Source organism: Eubalaena glacialis, chromosome 1 (genome assembly GCF_028564815.1).
Source record: "Eubalaena glacialis isolate mEubGla1 chromosome 1, mEubGla1.1.hap2.+ XY, whole genome shotgun sequence".
Lineage (NCBI taxonomy): Eukaryota > Metazoa > Chordata > Mammalia > Artiodactyla > Balaenidae > Eubalaena > Eubalaena glacialis.
The window spans coordinates 157,892,544-157,909,114 of record NC_083716.1 but is presented as its reverse complement, the minus strand read 5'-3'; the positions used below and the strand labels follow the sequence as shown (position 1 = coordinate 157,909,114).

Genomic DNA, 16,571 nt, shown 5'->3' with positions numbered 1-16,571 from the left:
AATAAAGTGTCAAACTCTGGAGATAAAGTAAAAATCTTCCAAAGTTAACTACAATTTGGTATATACTATACAGGACATTAGACCAGATGGTTGCCTATTTTTTTCTGAACACTTAACCTTCCCTGAACATAATAACCTTACTTGTTCTTTTGTCAAAACATTTACCTTTTATACAACCTTGACACACGTAACCAGCAGTATGGCAAAGGTTTTAAGAGATGTAAAGAAGTCAATTCAGAGCATTGTTAACCAAAGTTTCTGGTTATAGAATAGTAGAAAACTATTGGAGTTCAGGATTAATTTGGGTATGTGTCAGTGGCAGTTTAAGTCAAGCAAGATTGGGCAGATCAGAGCCCACTGGTCAGGGTTAGGACATTAGCTCAAAACAGAGTGACTATTACATGGCTCAGATGTGGACACTGAGATTGTCTAGGTATTTCCTGACTGAAAGGAAAGTGGGTCTGGGCTGTTACACCTGCAGGTGGGAGGACAATCAGGTGTTAGCAGTACCCATGGGAGGGGGACTGGAAGAAGCTGAGGGGAAAACTTGAATAGATCAAAAGGGATTAAAGACATAAATAGTATTCAAAGAAATCTCACAACCAGATACTGTTACATATGAGTTGTAACATACATTAAAGAAACAGTAAATTCATATTATATAAAGTTATTCTAGAAAAAATAGAAAAAAAAGCTGCTCATCTCATTTTATAAGGCCAGTGTAATCTTAATTGCAAAACCAGACAAGGAAAATGAATAAAAAAGTACAGCACATTTCACTTAAGAATGTAGATTCTAAACCTAAATAAAATATTTGCTAACCAAATACAGTACATAAAAAAACATTTTATGGGTTTGAAATTTATTTATGGTAAGAATACATAACAAGCTAGAAATAAGAACCTTTCTTAATTTGGTAAAGGTTTTATATTAAAAACCTTCAGCAAGCATTATGCTTAAGTGAGAAATTAGATATATTCTCTTTAAGATTGGGCATAAGATGAGAATGCCTACTGTCCGTACTACCATTTAACATAGTTCCAGAGGAACTGACCAAAGGTATTGGAAAGAAGAAAGAAGTAAAAGTATGTAAGGATGAGGAAATTAGAAATAAAACCATCATTATGTATAGTTGATAATATGATCATCTCTCTATAAAAATGAATGAGAGTACAGCAATGTTATTAAGAATGAGAATTCAGTAATGTTAGAACCAAGGTCAAGTTTCAAAAAATCAGTAGCATTTCTGTACACCAGCAGTAGACTTCAAGAAAATATCTTTAATTGAATATTTAAAACATGAATATCTACTTAAAGGACATCATGCATAAAATTAAAAAGTTGAAAAAAATGGAAGATTGTTTTTAATATCTAAAACTGATAGGAAATGAAGATCTAAAATATATAATAAACTCTTAAAGAACATTAACCAACAGATAGGAACCCAAATGAAAAATAAAGAATATGAACAAGGAATTTCAGAAGAGGGAAGCCAAAAGGCCAACAAGAATATGAAAGAGATACTCAAACTCATTAGTGATAAGAATTCAAATTAAAACAGTGAGCTACAGAATTACACACATTAGATTGAGAGTATTAGAAAGCTAGATAATGTCAAGGGTTGGCAGGAAGGAGGGGGTTACCGCTGGTGAGAGTGTGGTCCAAGTATTTATTTGGCAGAGCATCTGGCATGACTCAGACAAATTAAGTATAAACCCAGCAATTCTGCTCCTGGGTATATATCCCAAAGGAATCCTTGCAAAGTACTACGCTAGGAGAAATATGAGGATGTTCACCATGGCATTGTTTGTTGCAACAGAAAATTGGAAGTAATCTGGGTGGAAATCACTGGAAATGTGGATAGTTAAAACATGATAGCTACAAACCTCGGAATACCATGCAGCAGTTAGAAGCAATGTAAACACAACAACATAAATAAATGATAAAAATGTAAGGATAAGTAAAATGAAACAGTAATAAAGAGAATGAGATACACAGCACAATACCATTTATGCATATTAAAATTTAATGTGCATAAGTGGGGGAGAAGGCGTAAGATATAGTTAAGACAAGCTCAACCATGAGGTAACTGTTGAAGCTGAGAAGCGGGCCCATGAAAATTCATGATATTATACTCCCTTTTCTTTTTTATGTATTTAAAATTTTCCACTTAAAATATTTTAAAAATACATATATATAAACCAATACCCATGTTCTGAAAATACATATAAACAAAAGAGAACAGTGCAACAGATATTAGACTATCACATTAGAATGATTTCCTATGAGTCCAGGTCAGCAGCATGAGAGTGGAAATGAGAATAAAAGAAAATATATAAATAAATAAAGTAAGTGCTTTTCATGGACCAGTGATGACAGTGTGTCATGTGAACTAAGGAATGTGATTAACTCTATTTTCTATGCAAAAGGTACAGTAAAAAGGAAACCTTTTTTTTTTTTTTTTTAAATCAGAAGGATCTATGTTAGACTGGAGATAAAGGAACTATAAAAATAATTGTCTAATTATTATAATTCAGAAAACAATTTAATAGCTCTTCTAAGCAACCAACTCACCATATAAAACTATAGAAACAAATTAAAAATAAGTAATATTTATATTTTCAAGAGAAGTCATTTCTGACAATAATATTCATCACAGAAAACTAGCAAAAATCACTAAGCTGCTAACGAGAAATTAAGGGGGAAAAATAGACTCTAAGTACCTACACTCAAAAAGAAGAAAAACAGAGCAAAGGAAAAAAAATTCCCACACCAGAGGCTGTATACTGTTTTATTTGATTCACACAGTAGCAGAAGTGGAGTTTGTCACAGGAAAAATTTTACGCTGATATTGAAAAATTAGGACTTTTCAAAGTATTTCTGGTTTCTTCTGAAAAAAAATAATAAAATTTGATTTTACTGGTCTAATATTCCCACTTAGAAAGGATTCTAGAGCTAAACAGAAGTGCCCCATTAACAGGTCACATATTCTCCAAGGTTCCAGGGTACCTAACTGACACACAAAATTATTTAAAGTACCTTTTTTGCATTTTGTATTCTTTTTATCTCACTCAAAATTTTACCAAATGTATTCAGAAATTTACTTAGTAACATAAGCATGTAAACAGTCATGGGAGACATGAACAGAATATAAGTGAAAGGATATGGTAAGTCAAAACAAATCTTTGGGGGCTCAAGAAATAGTGAAAAAGAGGTTTGGTATTCAGAGGTAATACTATGAGTATCTGAAACTATGACAGTGTTTTCTGGAGTGGTTAAAAAACAAGTTTTTAACATGGTTAAGGACATAAATACATCTAAAAAATAAAGTGGAGACTAGTTTCTGTAAAATTATTCTTTCAAGTTAAACTCTACTGAGTTATGCACACAGTTTTGATGGAAGCTTACTTAATCTCTTCTCCAGTCTTCTTAATTGGTTTGCACTCTTCCATAATACATCAATTTTATGAACTTCCCATTATAAATGAAATCTGATACTTCCTGTCAAGATGGTATTAGGGCATAAAAATTTGTTTCCGAATATGAGTGAATGTGGTTGTGAGGTTGCTTAGACAGGGCCAGTGACAAAAAGTAAGCAAGTTTAGCAAATTAAATTATAATTTGGCAGCCCTAACCATTTAAATTAGCTTATTTATGAGGCTATATTTATTACTTACCTTGAGTGTCTATTTTTTAAAGATCTTGTCTGTAAACCATATACCCTTCAATAGCTACTTCCCATACGCAGAAACTGATATCTTCAATAAGCATCTAAAAGAGAAACATAAGAAAATATCATGACTTTGAGGTTATAAATATTTTTTCACTTATTTTAAATATTAAAGGAGATCTTGAAATTATTCTTTATGATTTCTTTAATAACTATGGGCAAAGGGAGGTATGTATCATAGGACATATTTTATGTAATTAAACAGTAATAATAATTCTTCCCTTTAGAAGATCAGAAAGTTTTGTGAAACATATATTTTGATCCCTGGCATAGAGTTTAGTACTTTCTGTAAGTACTAATTTTATTTCGCTAACCTAGTTTCTATCAACATTTTTAAGAAATATAATTTTAAACACATTGATTCTGATGTCCTACATGAATGTAGCCCTACCCTAGAAAATACTTTTCTTGTTCAGAATGAATAATTACCAAAAATATATTCTCAATTACATTTGAGTTGCCTATAAAAGTCAAAATCATAGAAATCAATTAGTTAAATATTCTGTCCTAATGAAAAGGTATTATTTACCCCTTATCACTTCAACCGCCCAATCAGTGCTTTACATCAACCTAGTAAAGCTTAGCAGGGGTCTTTTAAAAGAAATTGCCTCTAACAGAGAATTGGGATTATTCAGAGAAAATGCTCTTTGTTGAAATAATTTGATTCTGATTTCCTTTGATTTTTTAAATAAGCCTGAGACAAGCAGTTAGGGAAACAGGATTTGGATGCTACAGTGCCATACCTTTAGCATGTGGTTTTCAGTACTATGGATTCCAAAGCCAATCAATAATTTTTTGATTAGGAACATCATTGTTCCTTTCGGTCATTAGTGTAGATCCCTGTTTCAGTTGCAGCTACACATTAAAAACACCTGGGGCACTTCTAAATGTATGGAGACTCAGTCTCTTCCCTATTCTGAGTTAATTGGTATCACATGGGGGCCAGAACCTAGCTATTTTTCAAAAGCATTAAGGAAGGATATCTGTTCTGCAGGTTAAGAAACAATCTCACTGCAACTATTTGACTTAGTTTCTACAGATAACTAATAAGACATTAACTTAAAAAAAATACTTACTACAGATGTCTATGAAAACTAGTAAGATACTTACTAATCTCACTACTCAATATTTAAAATGACTTCAAAGCTTCCATGACACACATAAACCTACCTCAACAATCTATATGTTAGATTACATGGATCCAAGCATGGCATAAATGGTGGTTGTAGTGAATCCCAAACTATAATGCACTTAAGGACCAAAGGTACTACTTTAAAATAAAATGTAGATTCTCAGGTGCCATGCCCAGAGATTCTGATTCAGAAGAACTAGGCTAATAGGAGTCTCTATTTTTAGAGATATCTCCGGTGATCATAATACAAAAGGTCTACGGTCCCTGTAAAACAGTGCTCTAAGGGAGTTCCCTGACAGTCCAGTGGTTAGGACTCTGTGCTCTCACTGCCGAGGGCACAGGTTTGATCCCTGGTTGGGGAACTAAGATCCCGCAAGTTGTGTAGCGCGGCCAAAAACAAAACAAAAAAAACAGTGCTCCAAGTATTTATAAATAGTGACTATTACTAGAACTTCATTATAAGCATTTATAAAAAAACTTCTTGAGTTTATTCTGAGGTTACATTTCTAATCTTTAAAGATAATCCTAAAACCCACTGGTAAAAAGTAACTTTAAACAAGAGTAAATAGGACTTCAGCAATAAATCAATGTAGTTAAGCTAAAATAATGTTTATGGATCATATATTTTGTAAGCTTTGCTATCCTCCTAAATAAACTGTGTAGGTAATTGATAAAATACTTGTGGCCCAAAAAAGAGAAAATCAGGTTATATTCTATAATGAAAATTTAATCTAAAACCTCATATATAACTAGAAACATGCCCTCAATGTCTCAAAATTAAAATTTTTTGTCCTTAACTTAGTGGGGGGGAAAAGCTACTCTAATATCATTTGCTCTGTTTAGATACAAAGCCAAGAAAACATCTTGATTCATTTTCCTCAAGAACATACACACACACACACACAAACATAACTTACTAAAAATAACATGAAATAGGCTGTTAACATTTTAGTTTGAAAATTCTTATAAACAGGTCCAGAAGTACTTCACAATAAAAATAATATATTCAACATCACTTACTCTTTAGATTCTTTCTGAAAAAGAAAAGTCTAATAAACAGAGGTAAATATCAGAGTCTCTGTTATACACAATAAAGATGGTAATCAACAAGTACTAAACCTTGAAAGAAAACTATACATATTTTCTCTTATCTGCCTAAGATGGAAGAGCTCCTAATAAAGTATTCTTCCTATATACATGTGCCACTAAAGACTTTAGGTTTTTCTACTAAGTTAACATCAATCTTAAGTTCGTGACCAAAGTCGATATTTTCTCCCAGGCTTAGTGCTGCTTAACAGCTGGGCAACAGTCATGGACTTCCCAAATGTCTTCACAAAAAGGGAGCTATTCCACCTCTCAAGCCGTTAGCAGAGGCTGTACGTCTGCCTCTGTGATTCACAGCTATGAAATGAAGTCCCAGTGTCTTTTAATAGAAGACTCTTGGCCTTCTATTATCTGACCTCAGCTGCCTTTTGCTGTTTATCTCTCATCTCTTGGTCAACCAAAAATTAGCTCAGATACTGCTTGCTCCTTAACGGAAATTTCCATTAACCTGACACTAAGGCTATCTTTCTCTTCTGACTTCCTTCACTCATTATTGCAAATTACTTAGCTAATTAATCAGGTACTCACTTGTGGTCCCTTATTTCTACCTTTTGTTATTATTTAAGATTTGGCATGTTTTTCTAGTAATTAAGTACAGTGTTTTACAGTGATTGAGGCACCTAGCTTTTCTCTTTAGTATACTTTATGACTATGAATGCTTTAAAAATTGTAATCTCCCTATGCTGCATGAACTTCCCCATCTGTTCTGAAGACTATGGCACCTAACTCTCTTAATGTCTAATAAGCCAGGTAATTTTGGCTGAGAGTAATAGCATAATAATTACTGGTATTAATAGCAACTAAATTAACAAGAATGAACAATTTTCAGTAAATTAGAATCTATTTAAATATACTTAACACAGAAGTCATAGGGAACATGGTTCAGTGTTTCCTTAGGAAAACCACCTGTTTTAAGAAGAACCAATAACTGTAAATTACACAATACTCTACATCACCAAAGAATTCACAACCTATATATATTACTCTTCAATGATTAAAAATACAGACTTCTAGATACTGGACATTAGGTATCTCCAACATTTGTCATATAAGTTGCTAAAACTTCCTCCTTGCTTTTAAATACAGTAGTAAGAACTAACATTTACTGATTTCTAAATTCTAAGTAGCATTAATTAATTTAATCCTCACAACAATCCTAAGAAATGCTTTTATCATCTACATTTTACAGATAAGTAAGTTGAGGAAGAGAGAGAGTAACTTGCCCAATGTTTCACAGATAATAACTGGCAGAGCTGGGTTTTCAACTCATGCAGTCTACAATTAACTATAGCATTTCATGAAGCCCTCATCCATTAGCTCTGGTAGCCTTATCTAATACATCCTCATATCATTTCTGCCTTATGCCTTCCACCCTTTTGCAGTTTATGAGGTTTCCCACAGAAAGGAAAATGCCATGGTGGTCTACTTCCAACACTTCTTCCTCACAATAAGATGATTTCTAAGTTCTCATTTAGCTCTACATGCTTCCTATTATTTCTGTACCATTTACATAATAAAGCCTCTGTGATATAAAGGGTGTATCCTAAAAACCTCAGTCTTGCTTCTGAATGCAATGTACTATAAGCCTAATCACATTAAAATCCATGAAGTACGGTTCAATACTGGGATATAAAACTTATGGTTTTAACTCAATTTTTTCTACAAAAAAATTTGTCTCCTTAAAATATCACTGCACTCCCAAGTTTAAAACATGGCAGTTTTTATAGGAAGAAAACATGCTTTCTACTTCCCTGAGCTATGGAATTATATTTAACTAAACTTTTACAGGTTATTGCTTTCATACCATTAGCAGTATGCAATTTCATAGCCCTCAAGATCCCATTTATTCTGATCTGACAGTGATGTAAAAAATTTTTTTAATTCACAAGTTTCATATATGGCTGAATAGAAACAGATTATAGAAAGAAATTAGAGAATAAAAAAAACCTCACAAAGTCTTAACAGAAAACAAACATTCAAAGAATTAAAAATATTTTTAGCCTATGTTTGCTTTCTTAAAGTTTCCAAATTTCTTCAGTACAAGAGCTCTAATCATGCAATCCATGTAAGATTTGTTTTCTCAACTGTTTTTATCATAGAGAATAATCTTAGCCTGAGCATATTCAAGCCATTCTTAGTGCCAGTTAGGACCATTATTAGATTTATTCCAGATCATTCTTTTAGTGGATCTGGAATAAGTTTTATATATATTTTTTGTAGCTATTCTATTTTTTTGTGGTAAACAGCCTAAGAGGCCCTTATTGAGTATGCCCAAGTCACTTTCAAAAACAACCATAGGTTATTCTAAATCCTGTCCACCAAATTAAGCCTTGTCTTTAGCCCTCTTGCAACTTGTCCATATGATCTGGCTTCAGTAGGAAACTATAAAGTCCAAAGCAACTGAAGTTCTCTCTATGAAAGTTCTCTCTATGAATAACCAGGGTATTCAAGGTATTCACAGTAAATGATATATTTTCATTAAATAAAGAAAAAATAGCCATCCCTTTTTTTTTTCCCTACTAGCATTCTCTAAAAACATCCATCTGGTCTAGGCAGGGTATCTCTTCAGCTAAAATAAATAATCAATTTGGTTGTGATAGACCTCCTTAATTACATCTGTTATTTGGAGAATACTAGTGAGTGATTTTTTGGCTACACTAATATGCAAACACCTTGAGAACTGACCTTTCCGGAGAGAAAGAACTAAGTACAACATTTTGCCAAATACAGTACCAAGAACATACATATTAATATTCTGGCAATAATAAATTCAACTTTATCTTATTATCCTATTGGGCTTTCTGATAGACAATTAATGAGCTAATAGAGCTGGACCCAGTAAATGGGTTGGCAGCTCATTTATTACTATAATTCTATATAGTCTCTCTCAACCTCAAAAATAAGGTTCTCATTCCTCAACTACTATGGAATGAGAACTCAAGGTTGACAAAAATGAGTATGTTGTAGAGAAAAAAAATGGATTGGGAGAATGAAATCAAGTGAATATGAAGGTCTGTGTTAATAGGTTTACATTCAATAAAACAAAAATTTTTTAAAGGAATCATTTCATTTATCCTTCCATGTGTTAGAAATTTTCAAGGACTTCCTCAGAGGCAGTGCTATAGAAACACAGTATAAAGCTATTTATAGGATAAATAGCTAGGATGATGTTGATGCTATCTTCTTATCTTCTCAGGTTCTGCCTCTTGCCTCCTGAGTCCTGTCCCAGTAGTCTCTCAACACATTTCTAGTAGTTTATCCCCCCTTTATCTTTTTGTGTGAGTGTGTGTGTGGCTTCCTTAAAAAGTCACTACCACTGACATCACCTCAGTTTTCTTTTCTAAAACGTCATATTCCTCTTTCTCTGATTATCATCACCAACAGGAGTTGCCTACATTTCCAGAACCAGAAATGAAGTACTTTTCAATGCTGGAAGATTCTATAGAGGAGGAAAAAGAAAGGAAGAAAAGTAAGAGTGACAACAACTACTGATTTCACTGTTGAGGATTATGCTAAAAGGGTAGATGAAATTACTGGACAAGAGACAGGGACATCAAAGAAGGAATTTCAACATCAGAAGGTATGCTTAAATTCCTTCTGAAACATGGTAACCTTGAAGGCCCCTTCTAACTCCATGATTCTTTGAATTTATGATTAGGAATCACAACAAATTTTATGAGCAAACAAGAGAAGAATGTTTTGAAAAAAGCATTCACAAGTCAAACACCAAAGTTGTACTGCCTCCTTTTGGAGGAAGACAACAGAAGTTCATGAACATTTAACAGAGTATCACTAATTTTTTAAATTCTAAAGCAATATGGCAAAATACAGGCATTAGTTGTACCAGTCAGCAATTTACTACCTAACATATTTAACTAACCCCAAGGTTAAAACAAACAAAATATTATAAATTGATCATGAGCCACCATGAAGAATATAAAAAACCTGGGGAATGATGCTGAACTTCATGCCACCAAAGGAAAGAACTGGAATTTCCCCTAACAAAAAGAGATGTTCTTCTGCTGCTGAAACAGACAATGGGTCCATGACCTTGTGTGTGCGTGTGCGCGTGCGAGAGAGAGACCATTGTTTTTGTGCACAAAAATTAGGAGGCCTTAAAGAAGTTTCACATATTTTTGAGTATATTAATGGTGCTATAACAACATTTTGGGGCATCTGACATAAAAGACACTGACATCTCAAAGAACACTATTATGAAGAAAGATTTCATGAAGCTATCATAAATCCAGTCCACTGCCTAAAAAGAAATCCAGATCCAGAATATGAACCATAATGTTTTATTTACATGGTGGTAACAAAGATAATAGGTCTAAAATAATAGGTCCACTGTATTTAACTGAACAAATTACTACAGTGTTATACGAGCTTTAGCAGAAAATATTGAATCGAAACTCAGAAAGTCTTTTTGGAAGATGTTCTCTATATAAAAACAAAATCATGTAAGTTAAAAAATTAATAAGATATGCTAGACTCATTAATTAGTACTTGTTAGTTAAGACTAATTAGAGAGAAAACTAATTAGAGGGAAGATATATTTACATTAACTTATAGAAAAATTTTAAATAAATACAATTTAAAGTATGTGCATACAGACTAAAAATTGCTCTCTTGTAGATATTTTTTAAATAAGCAGCTTCACAATACAGCTATAGATTATTAAAACTGGCAAAAAAGTGCTCCTAGGCAAACACCAAATTTATGCTATAAGACTTTTTAAATGTCCTTTAATATGTAAATACTCTCCTTCCAATATTTATAACATTGATAATGTAAAGAAAGCATAATCTTTTTATATAACATATACTTTATATATAACACATAGTTTATATAACACATGTAAAGCCAAAGTGACTTTTCAAATTATAAACAAAACAGCCCTCCAAAATGATGAATCATCACTCCTCATTAATGGAAATAAATACTCAAGGTAATATCCTAATAAAAGAGACTTTAGCCAATATAACTGAAAAAAGCAACAAGTGGTTGTATCTTGGGAGAATATTAAAAAGTTATAAAAGAAAGAAATGGAGGGAAAAAAACCAAAACGAAAATTACCTACATAACCAAATCAAATTCTACCACAATTTCCAATAGAAACAAAAAGATAGCAGGGAGAGGTGATAGAGCTCTGTGCAAGGAGGTGAAGTCCCCATATGTCAACCCATTGAAACAATAAAATGACAAGCAGAGAAAATGCAAATAAATGCACAGAAGAATAGGAATATCGTCCTTAGTGATGTCTGAAAAACACGTTAATGTGACTAAAGTATCAAAGCCACCAGTGCTTGGAGGAACCACTAGGCTCTGACCTTCTGCAGATTTTTGGTGCTGGCACTCATAACAGCAAAAGAAACCATATTATGTAAGAAATTCTGTGAGCTGCAGTAATGACTGATTTTATGACATCTGGAAACAGCTATCTTTTACCAAAAGAACAATATTTCAAAAACAATATTTCAAATCCTACCAAGAACAGCTCAATATTATGCCAACCTGTCAAATAATGAAGAGTTTTGTTAGAGAAAATAACACACTGCCAAAGGAATAAATTCCTTATAAACAGAAAAAGATGTCTGGATTACACAAATTACCTCTAGGATTAAACAAAGATGGGGTCATTATTGACTCGGTGACAGATAATTGAGAAATCAAAAAATGAAATCCAAATATGAGCACAAATGCAACCAAAAAGAGCTTCTGAGTCACTCTTGTTTATTAGAGATTTTTCAGGTTTAGAGGATTGTCCTGTCAAGATTTTGTGGGACGTACGAAAAATTAATGGAGTATCATTTTAGATCTTTCAAAGGTGACAAGTCAAATGCTATACATATAAAATGTGAAGTCTTTCCAGAAATTTGTTCCATCTTCTCTGTGTTTATAATGAGCTGAATGACTATGCAGAAAAATACCTGAATGTTTAAACCGCAACATTATAGGCCATTTTGCTCTGAGTGATTTAAGTCTTAATACCACCTCTCACATATAGCTTTAAATGCTACTTAAAATTAGTCGAATATTAAATGTTCCCAATATTGCCAGCATTTATAATGCTGTGATCTTTTGATGATTCCTTAGCACTGAGAATAAAGCTGTAGGTACCATGGTAGATACAGAAATAATAAAATGCACCCTATATAAATATATAGTAAGTAGATCTTTAACTAGGTACAGTAAACTGCAAATTAATATGTGGAAGGAAAACTTAGTATGGTGGGTTCATGTTCGGTAAAAATTAAATATAAAACGTTTAAAATATTTACTGATTGGCTGGTTGCAACAGAGAGCAAATGAAGCAAAAAATAAAATGAAATATTCAGTTCTCTCATATAAAAATAATAGAAACAAATGATCTCAAAGCAGTTAAAAAGATACGAAATATTGTGATACAAACCAAGAAACAATGTATTCATTCACTGAAATCTGCATTTCAAATAATTTTTCTATCACACAAAAAGGTGAAAGAATAAATACTCTCAGTCATTTTCTGTTGCTCCCAGATTATGAAATTAAGAGATTAGGTTTTTAGCAAATTTGAATATACACTATATAGATTATTAGGTAAAAATCACCATTGTTTTATTCTTCTTGGATGTGGATAAAGAAGATGTAACAAGAAGAAGGTTATAAATGAGAGCAAATTCACATTTGGAAAAGCAAACCGACAAAGTCTTTACAATAACTTAATACAATTTTTGGTCAAAGAATCGGGCTTCCCTGGTGGCGCAGTGGTTGAGAGTCTGCCTGCTAATGCGGGGGACGCGGGTTCGAGCCCTGGTCTGGGAGGATTCCACATGCCGCGGAGCGGCTGGGCCCGTGAGCCGCAGCTGCTGAGCCTGCGCGTCTGGAGCCTGTGCTCCGCAACAAGGGGGGCCGCGATAGTGAGAGGCCCGCGCACCGCGATGAGGAGTGGCCCCCGCTTGCCGCAACTGGAGGAAGCCCTCGCACAGAAACGAAGACCCAACACAACCAAAAATTAATTAATTAATTAATTAAAAAAAAAAAAAAAAAAAAAAAAAGAACCATAAATTGCAAGTTTCTTCCAAACTATTGCAAGTTCATAATTTTAAAAAAATTGTTGACTGTAAATAAAGGCAATGTATGTTAACTGGAGATCGATCAATCATCAATCAATATAACTGAAAAGGACCATACAATAAAAGTTTAGCAGAAATCTCAAGGAAGGAATTCTCAGTTATGCCTGATCCTATAAATGTGTCTTAAAAAACATTAAAAATTAATACAGTATTCAAATCTTTACATATCTATCCAAATATTAGATGTATCAAAATTATGTATTTTGATATATCTAATGTTTGGTCAGAATGAACAGTGTGGCTGTACCAGCTGTTAAATACTAAATAGTAAAAGACTTCCATACTTGTTGGAAAATAGCCACTGCTCCAACCTCTCCATATGTCCCCTTCTCTTTCTTGTGGGGGGAGGGACCTCTCTCCCCACCAAGAGTTCTCCATGTTCTAATCCCTAAGGAGCTAACGCTTGGCAGAGCACAAGGCCTACAAGACCCTGGCATCCACTATGGTTGGTGCTTGGGCCGTACCAGCCCTTACATAATTCGAACCTCTCCTCTGTTAATAAGACAGGGCACAAGCTTTAAGCTTGGAGTCAGAGAGACTATATTATAGCAGCTCTGCTATTTGAGTAAATCACTGGACCCTTCTGAAATTTCAACTTCTTTTGAAATAAAGTTATTACTAGCTACCTAGTAGGGCTGATTGTGGATTATGTGAAACGACATAAAGGGCTTATTATTAGCACACGGTAGGCATACCATTTACTTTCTCCTCACCTTACTAGGAACATAGTAAATATTACATGGAAAAATAAGCAAAAACTGCAGTCCTTTATCACAAGTGGGTCATGTTTTAAATATTCATTTTTGAAATGAGTAGAATTAGAATGCATTTTCCCCATAGTAATCATTATATAAAAGTAGTTATGTATCTCAACAATTTTATAAATTCCAATTTTATCCATAATGTACTGTTCTCATACATGAAAAATTTATTGGGCATTCATATATGATAAGCACTATTCTAAGAATTTTACATTTAAGTTATTTAATCCTCAAAAACTCTTACGGAGTAGTATGTTCCTATCATGCCCACTTAACAAACGAGGAAATCAAGGCAAGGTTAAGTAACATGTGCTTGGTCACATTAGCCAGTTAAGTGGCAGAGCCAGGATTTGATCAAGGGCCTATGTTCCTCCTCATCACTATACTGTATTGTCTTTGGAGTTATATAAATCATAAAACCTATAAATACTTATAAAAATCAAAACATTGAGAAGAAATACATAGTAGTTTCTCAATTTGTGATATAAACAAAGCAGGTCAAACTGAGCAAAAAAAGAAAAAAGTGCTACACTGAATTTATCTTGCATGCTGGTGGCTGGAGGAAAAGCAAGCTAAGACAAATTAGATTTATGGAGATATAAAGTGGATTGTCTATTGTCAAAGGCTTTAAATGCTGCTATCATTGGTTCCTCATCACAGTTAAACTTCCTGAGTTATCTTCCCTTTTCTTATTTACATATCTATCATAGGTTTTACAAAATGATACTTAAAGGGTGGAAAATCCAGCAGGAAATCTACAGTCCCTAAAATGGGCTTGATTTCCACCTCCTCTTTCAGGGTAAGTGTCCTTTTAAAGATAGTCTGCAAACAGTTGGCAACTGGTTTTGGCCTGGGCTCTCAAAACTAGATTATCAACAGTGACCAGGCTCTTGCCTGGCACCTTTCCCACAGATCAAGAGAATGGGCATATTTGATCCAAGGGGGTTAAACTCAGCCACTGCCTGACTCCCATCTTCTTCAAACTAGACCTAGGCCTTCCTTTTACCCTTGAGACTCCTCTGAATGCTCTGTGACCATTTCTGGCTTTGAAAGGTTACTTTTTAAATTTACTTCTTGGTGTGCTAAATGATTTATCTCTAACACTCTTAGTATTTTTAGATTGTTCTTAATATTTTCCTCTGAGCAATTAATTACATTTTACTTCTAGTATCAAGGTGGCCGTTAAGTATTTTATTCATTTATTTGGTATATTAAATGCTCTGAATGCTAGTTTCTAGTCTCTCAGGATCTTATTACTTTACTATTTTGTTTTCAATTCTTAGCATTTTTAGGTATCCCTAAACATTTATATTTGAGCATTTTAAGAGTATTAAGGTTTGTTTTAATTTAGACTGTAGGTTTCAATAAATTTTTTGTTAGAACTATATTCAATTTTTTGGTTAAAATGCATTTTTTCTTACTTCCAGTGTTGAGACTTTACTATTTATATTGATTCTAGTATTTTAAAGTTATGTTTAGAATTTTAATAAAAGGGTGACCATATAAGACCCTTTTACTTACAAAACTTTGCTAATTTTTACCAGTATTTGATAGCTAGTAATTTTAACAGTTTTGTATCACAATAAATGGAAAGGGACCTATCATACTAAATATTTCAGATCCCAAACAATTAATAGATAACCTTTACAACTGCCCACTTACTCTAAACAATTTATCGTAAAGTATAAAATAAATTATACCAGCAAAATGGGAAGGATTCTCATCTTTGGGTTTATTAGTTATCTTAGTGGGGTTTCCAAGGAAGCAGACCTTGAGACTAGGACTGAGTGGACATAATTTATTTGTGAGGTTCAGCGAAACTGGTAGGGGAGGGGGCAAGATGATAACAGAAGGGCAGGCAGCTAATACAGGGTATGTTATTAAGCTAGCTATCACAGAAGCCAATGGAAACAATCTAATGGGGGAACCTGGCAAATGGTATAAGATACATGTCTCAGAACTGCCTAAGCCAAGGACAAGGAAGCTGAAACCTGTCAGTCATTGCTTAAAGTCTTCTCCCAGTAGCTTCCAGCAGCTCAAAGGCAATCCTATGGCTTAGATGCAGGTGCTGGCCTTTGGAAGGCTGATGTGTACAAAACAGTGAAGGGCTACAAGAGCATATGGACAGAGTACCACATTACCTATTAAAGCTGTTAGGTAGCCCCCAATCACCACAGTGATCATTCCAACAAAGTAAATTTAGCCCAAAATGTTGGTGAAATTTTGGCAAACCAGTTCTGACTGGAAGCTGAAATTAGATATTGGTGACAATATCTAAGTATTGGGTTGTCCAAAAAGTTTGTTCGGGTTTTTCATTAAGATGTTACAAAGACCCTAACAAACTTTTTGGCCAACCCAATATTACTACTAATAAGGTAGTTTGTAACTTCTCAATTCAAAATGCTAACCCAATGGGAGCCTGGTACAAAGACACTAGGAAACATATATAAGTTCAAGGAATAGTACCAGCCTACGATTTAACTCTTTCAAGAAATAATCCTTACAGGTTCCTATAATGTCTCAAACTATAGCAAGGACCAACACCCATCAGAACAAAGAATGTGAAGCATCAAACCAAATAATCAGTCTGGCTGGTCCCTAATAAATGGCTACATTCCTACTGCAACTTGAAGGCCCATACTATTAAAAAAAAAATCAAAGTATGGATAAAGTCATTTGGAGGATCCACAAATACTTTCCCCGAGAAGACAATACTGCCCTGACCTAAG

The 16,571-nt window shown here is 33.7% G+C and overlaps 1 protein-coding gene across 1 annotated transcript in view; it reads right to left on the bottom strand.

The window, feature by feature from the left end:
- LOC133091476 (uncharacterized) overlaps positions 1–16,571 on the bottom strand; it is a 184,535-nt gene that overhangs the window by 37,641 nt on the left and 130,323 nt on the right. The window contains exon 5 of the mRNA XM_061190823.1: positions 3,678–3,771. Coding sequence (XP_061046806.1) covers positions 3,732–3,771 — 40 coding nt within the window. The 3' untranslated portion in view covers positions 3,678–3,731. The remainder of the gene's footprint in view (positions 1–3,677; positions 3,772–16,571) is intronic.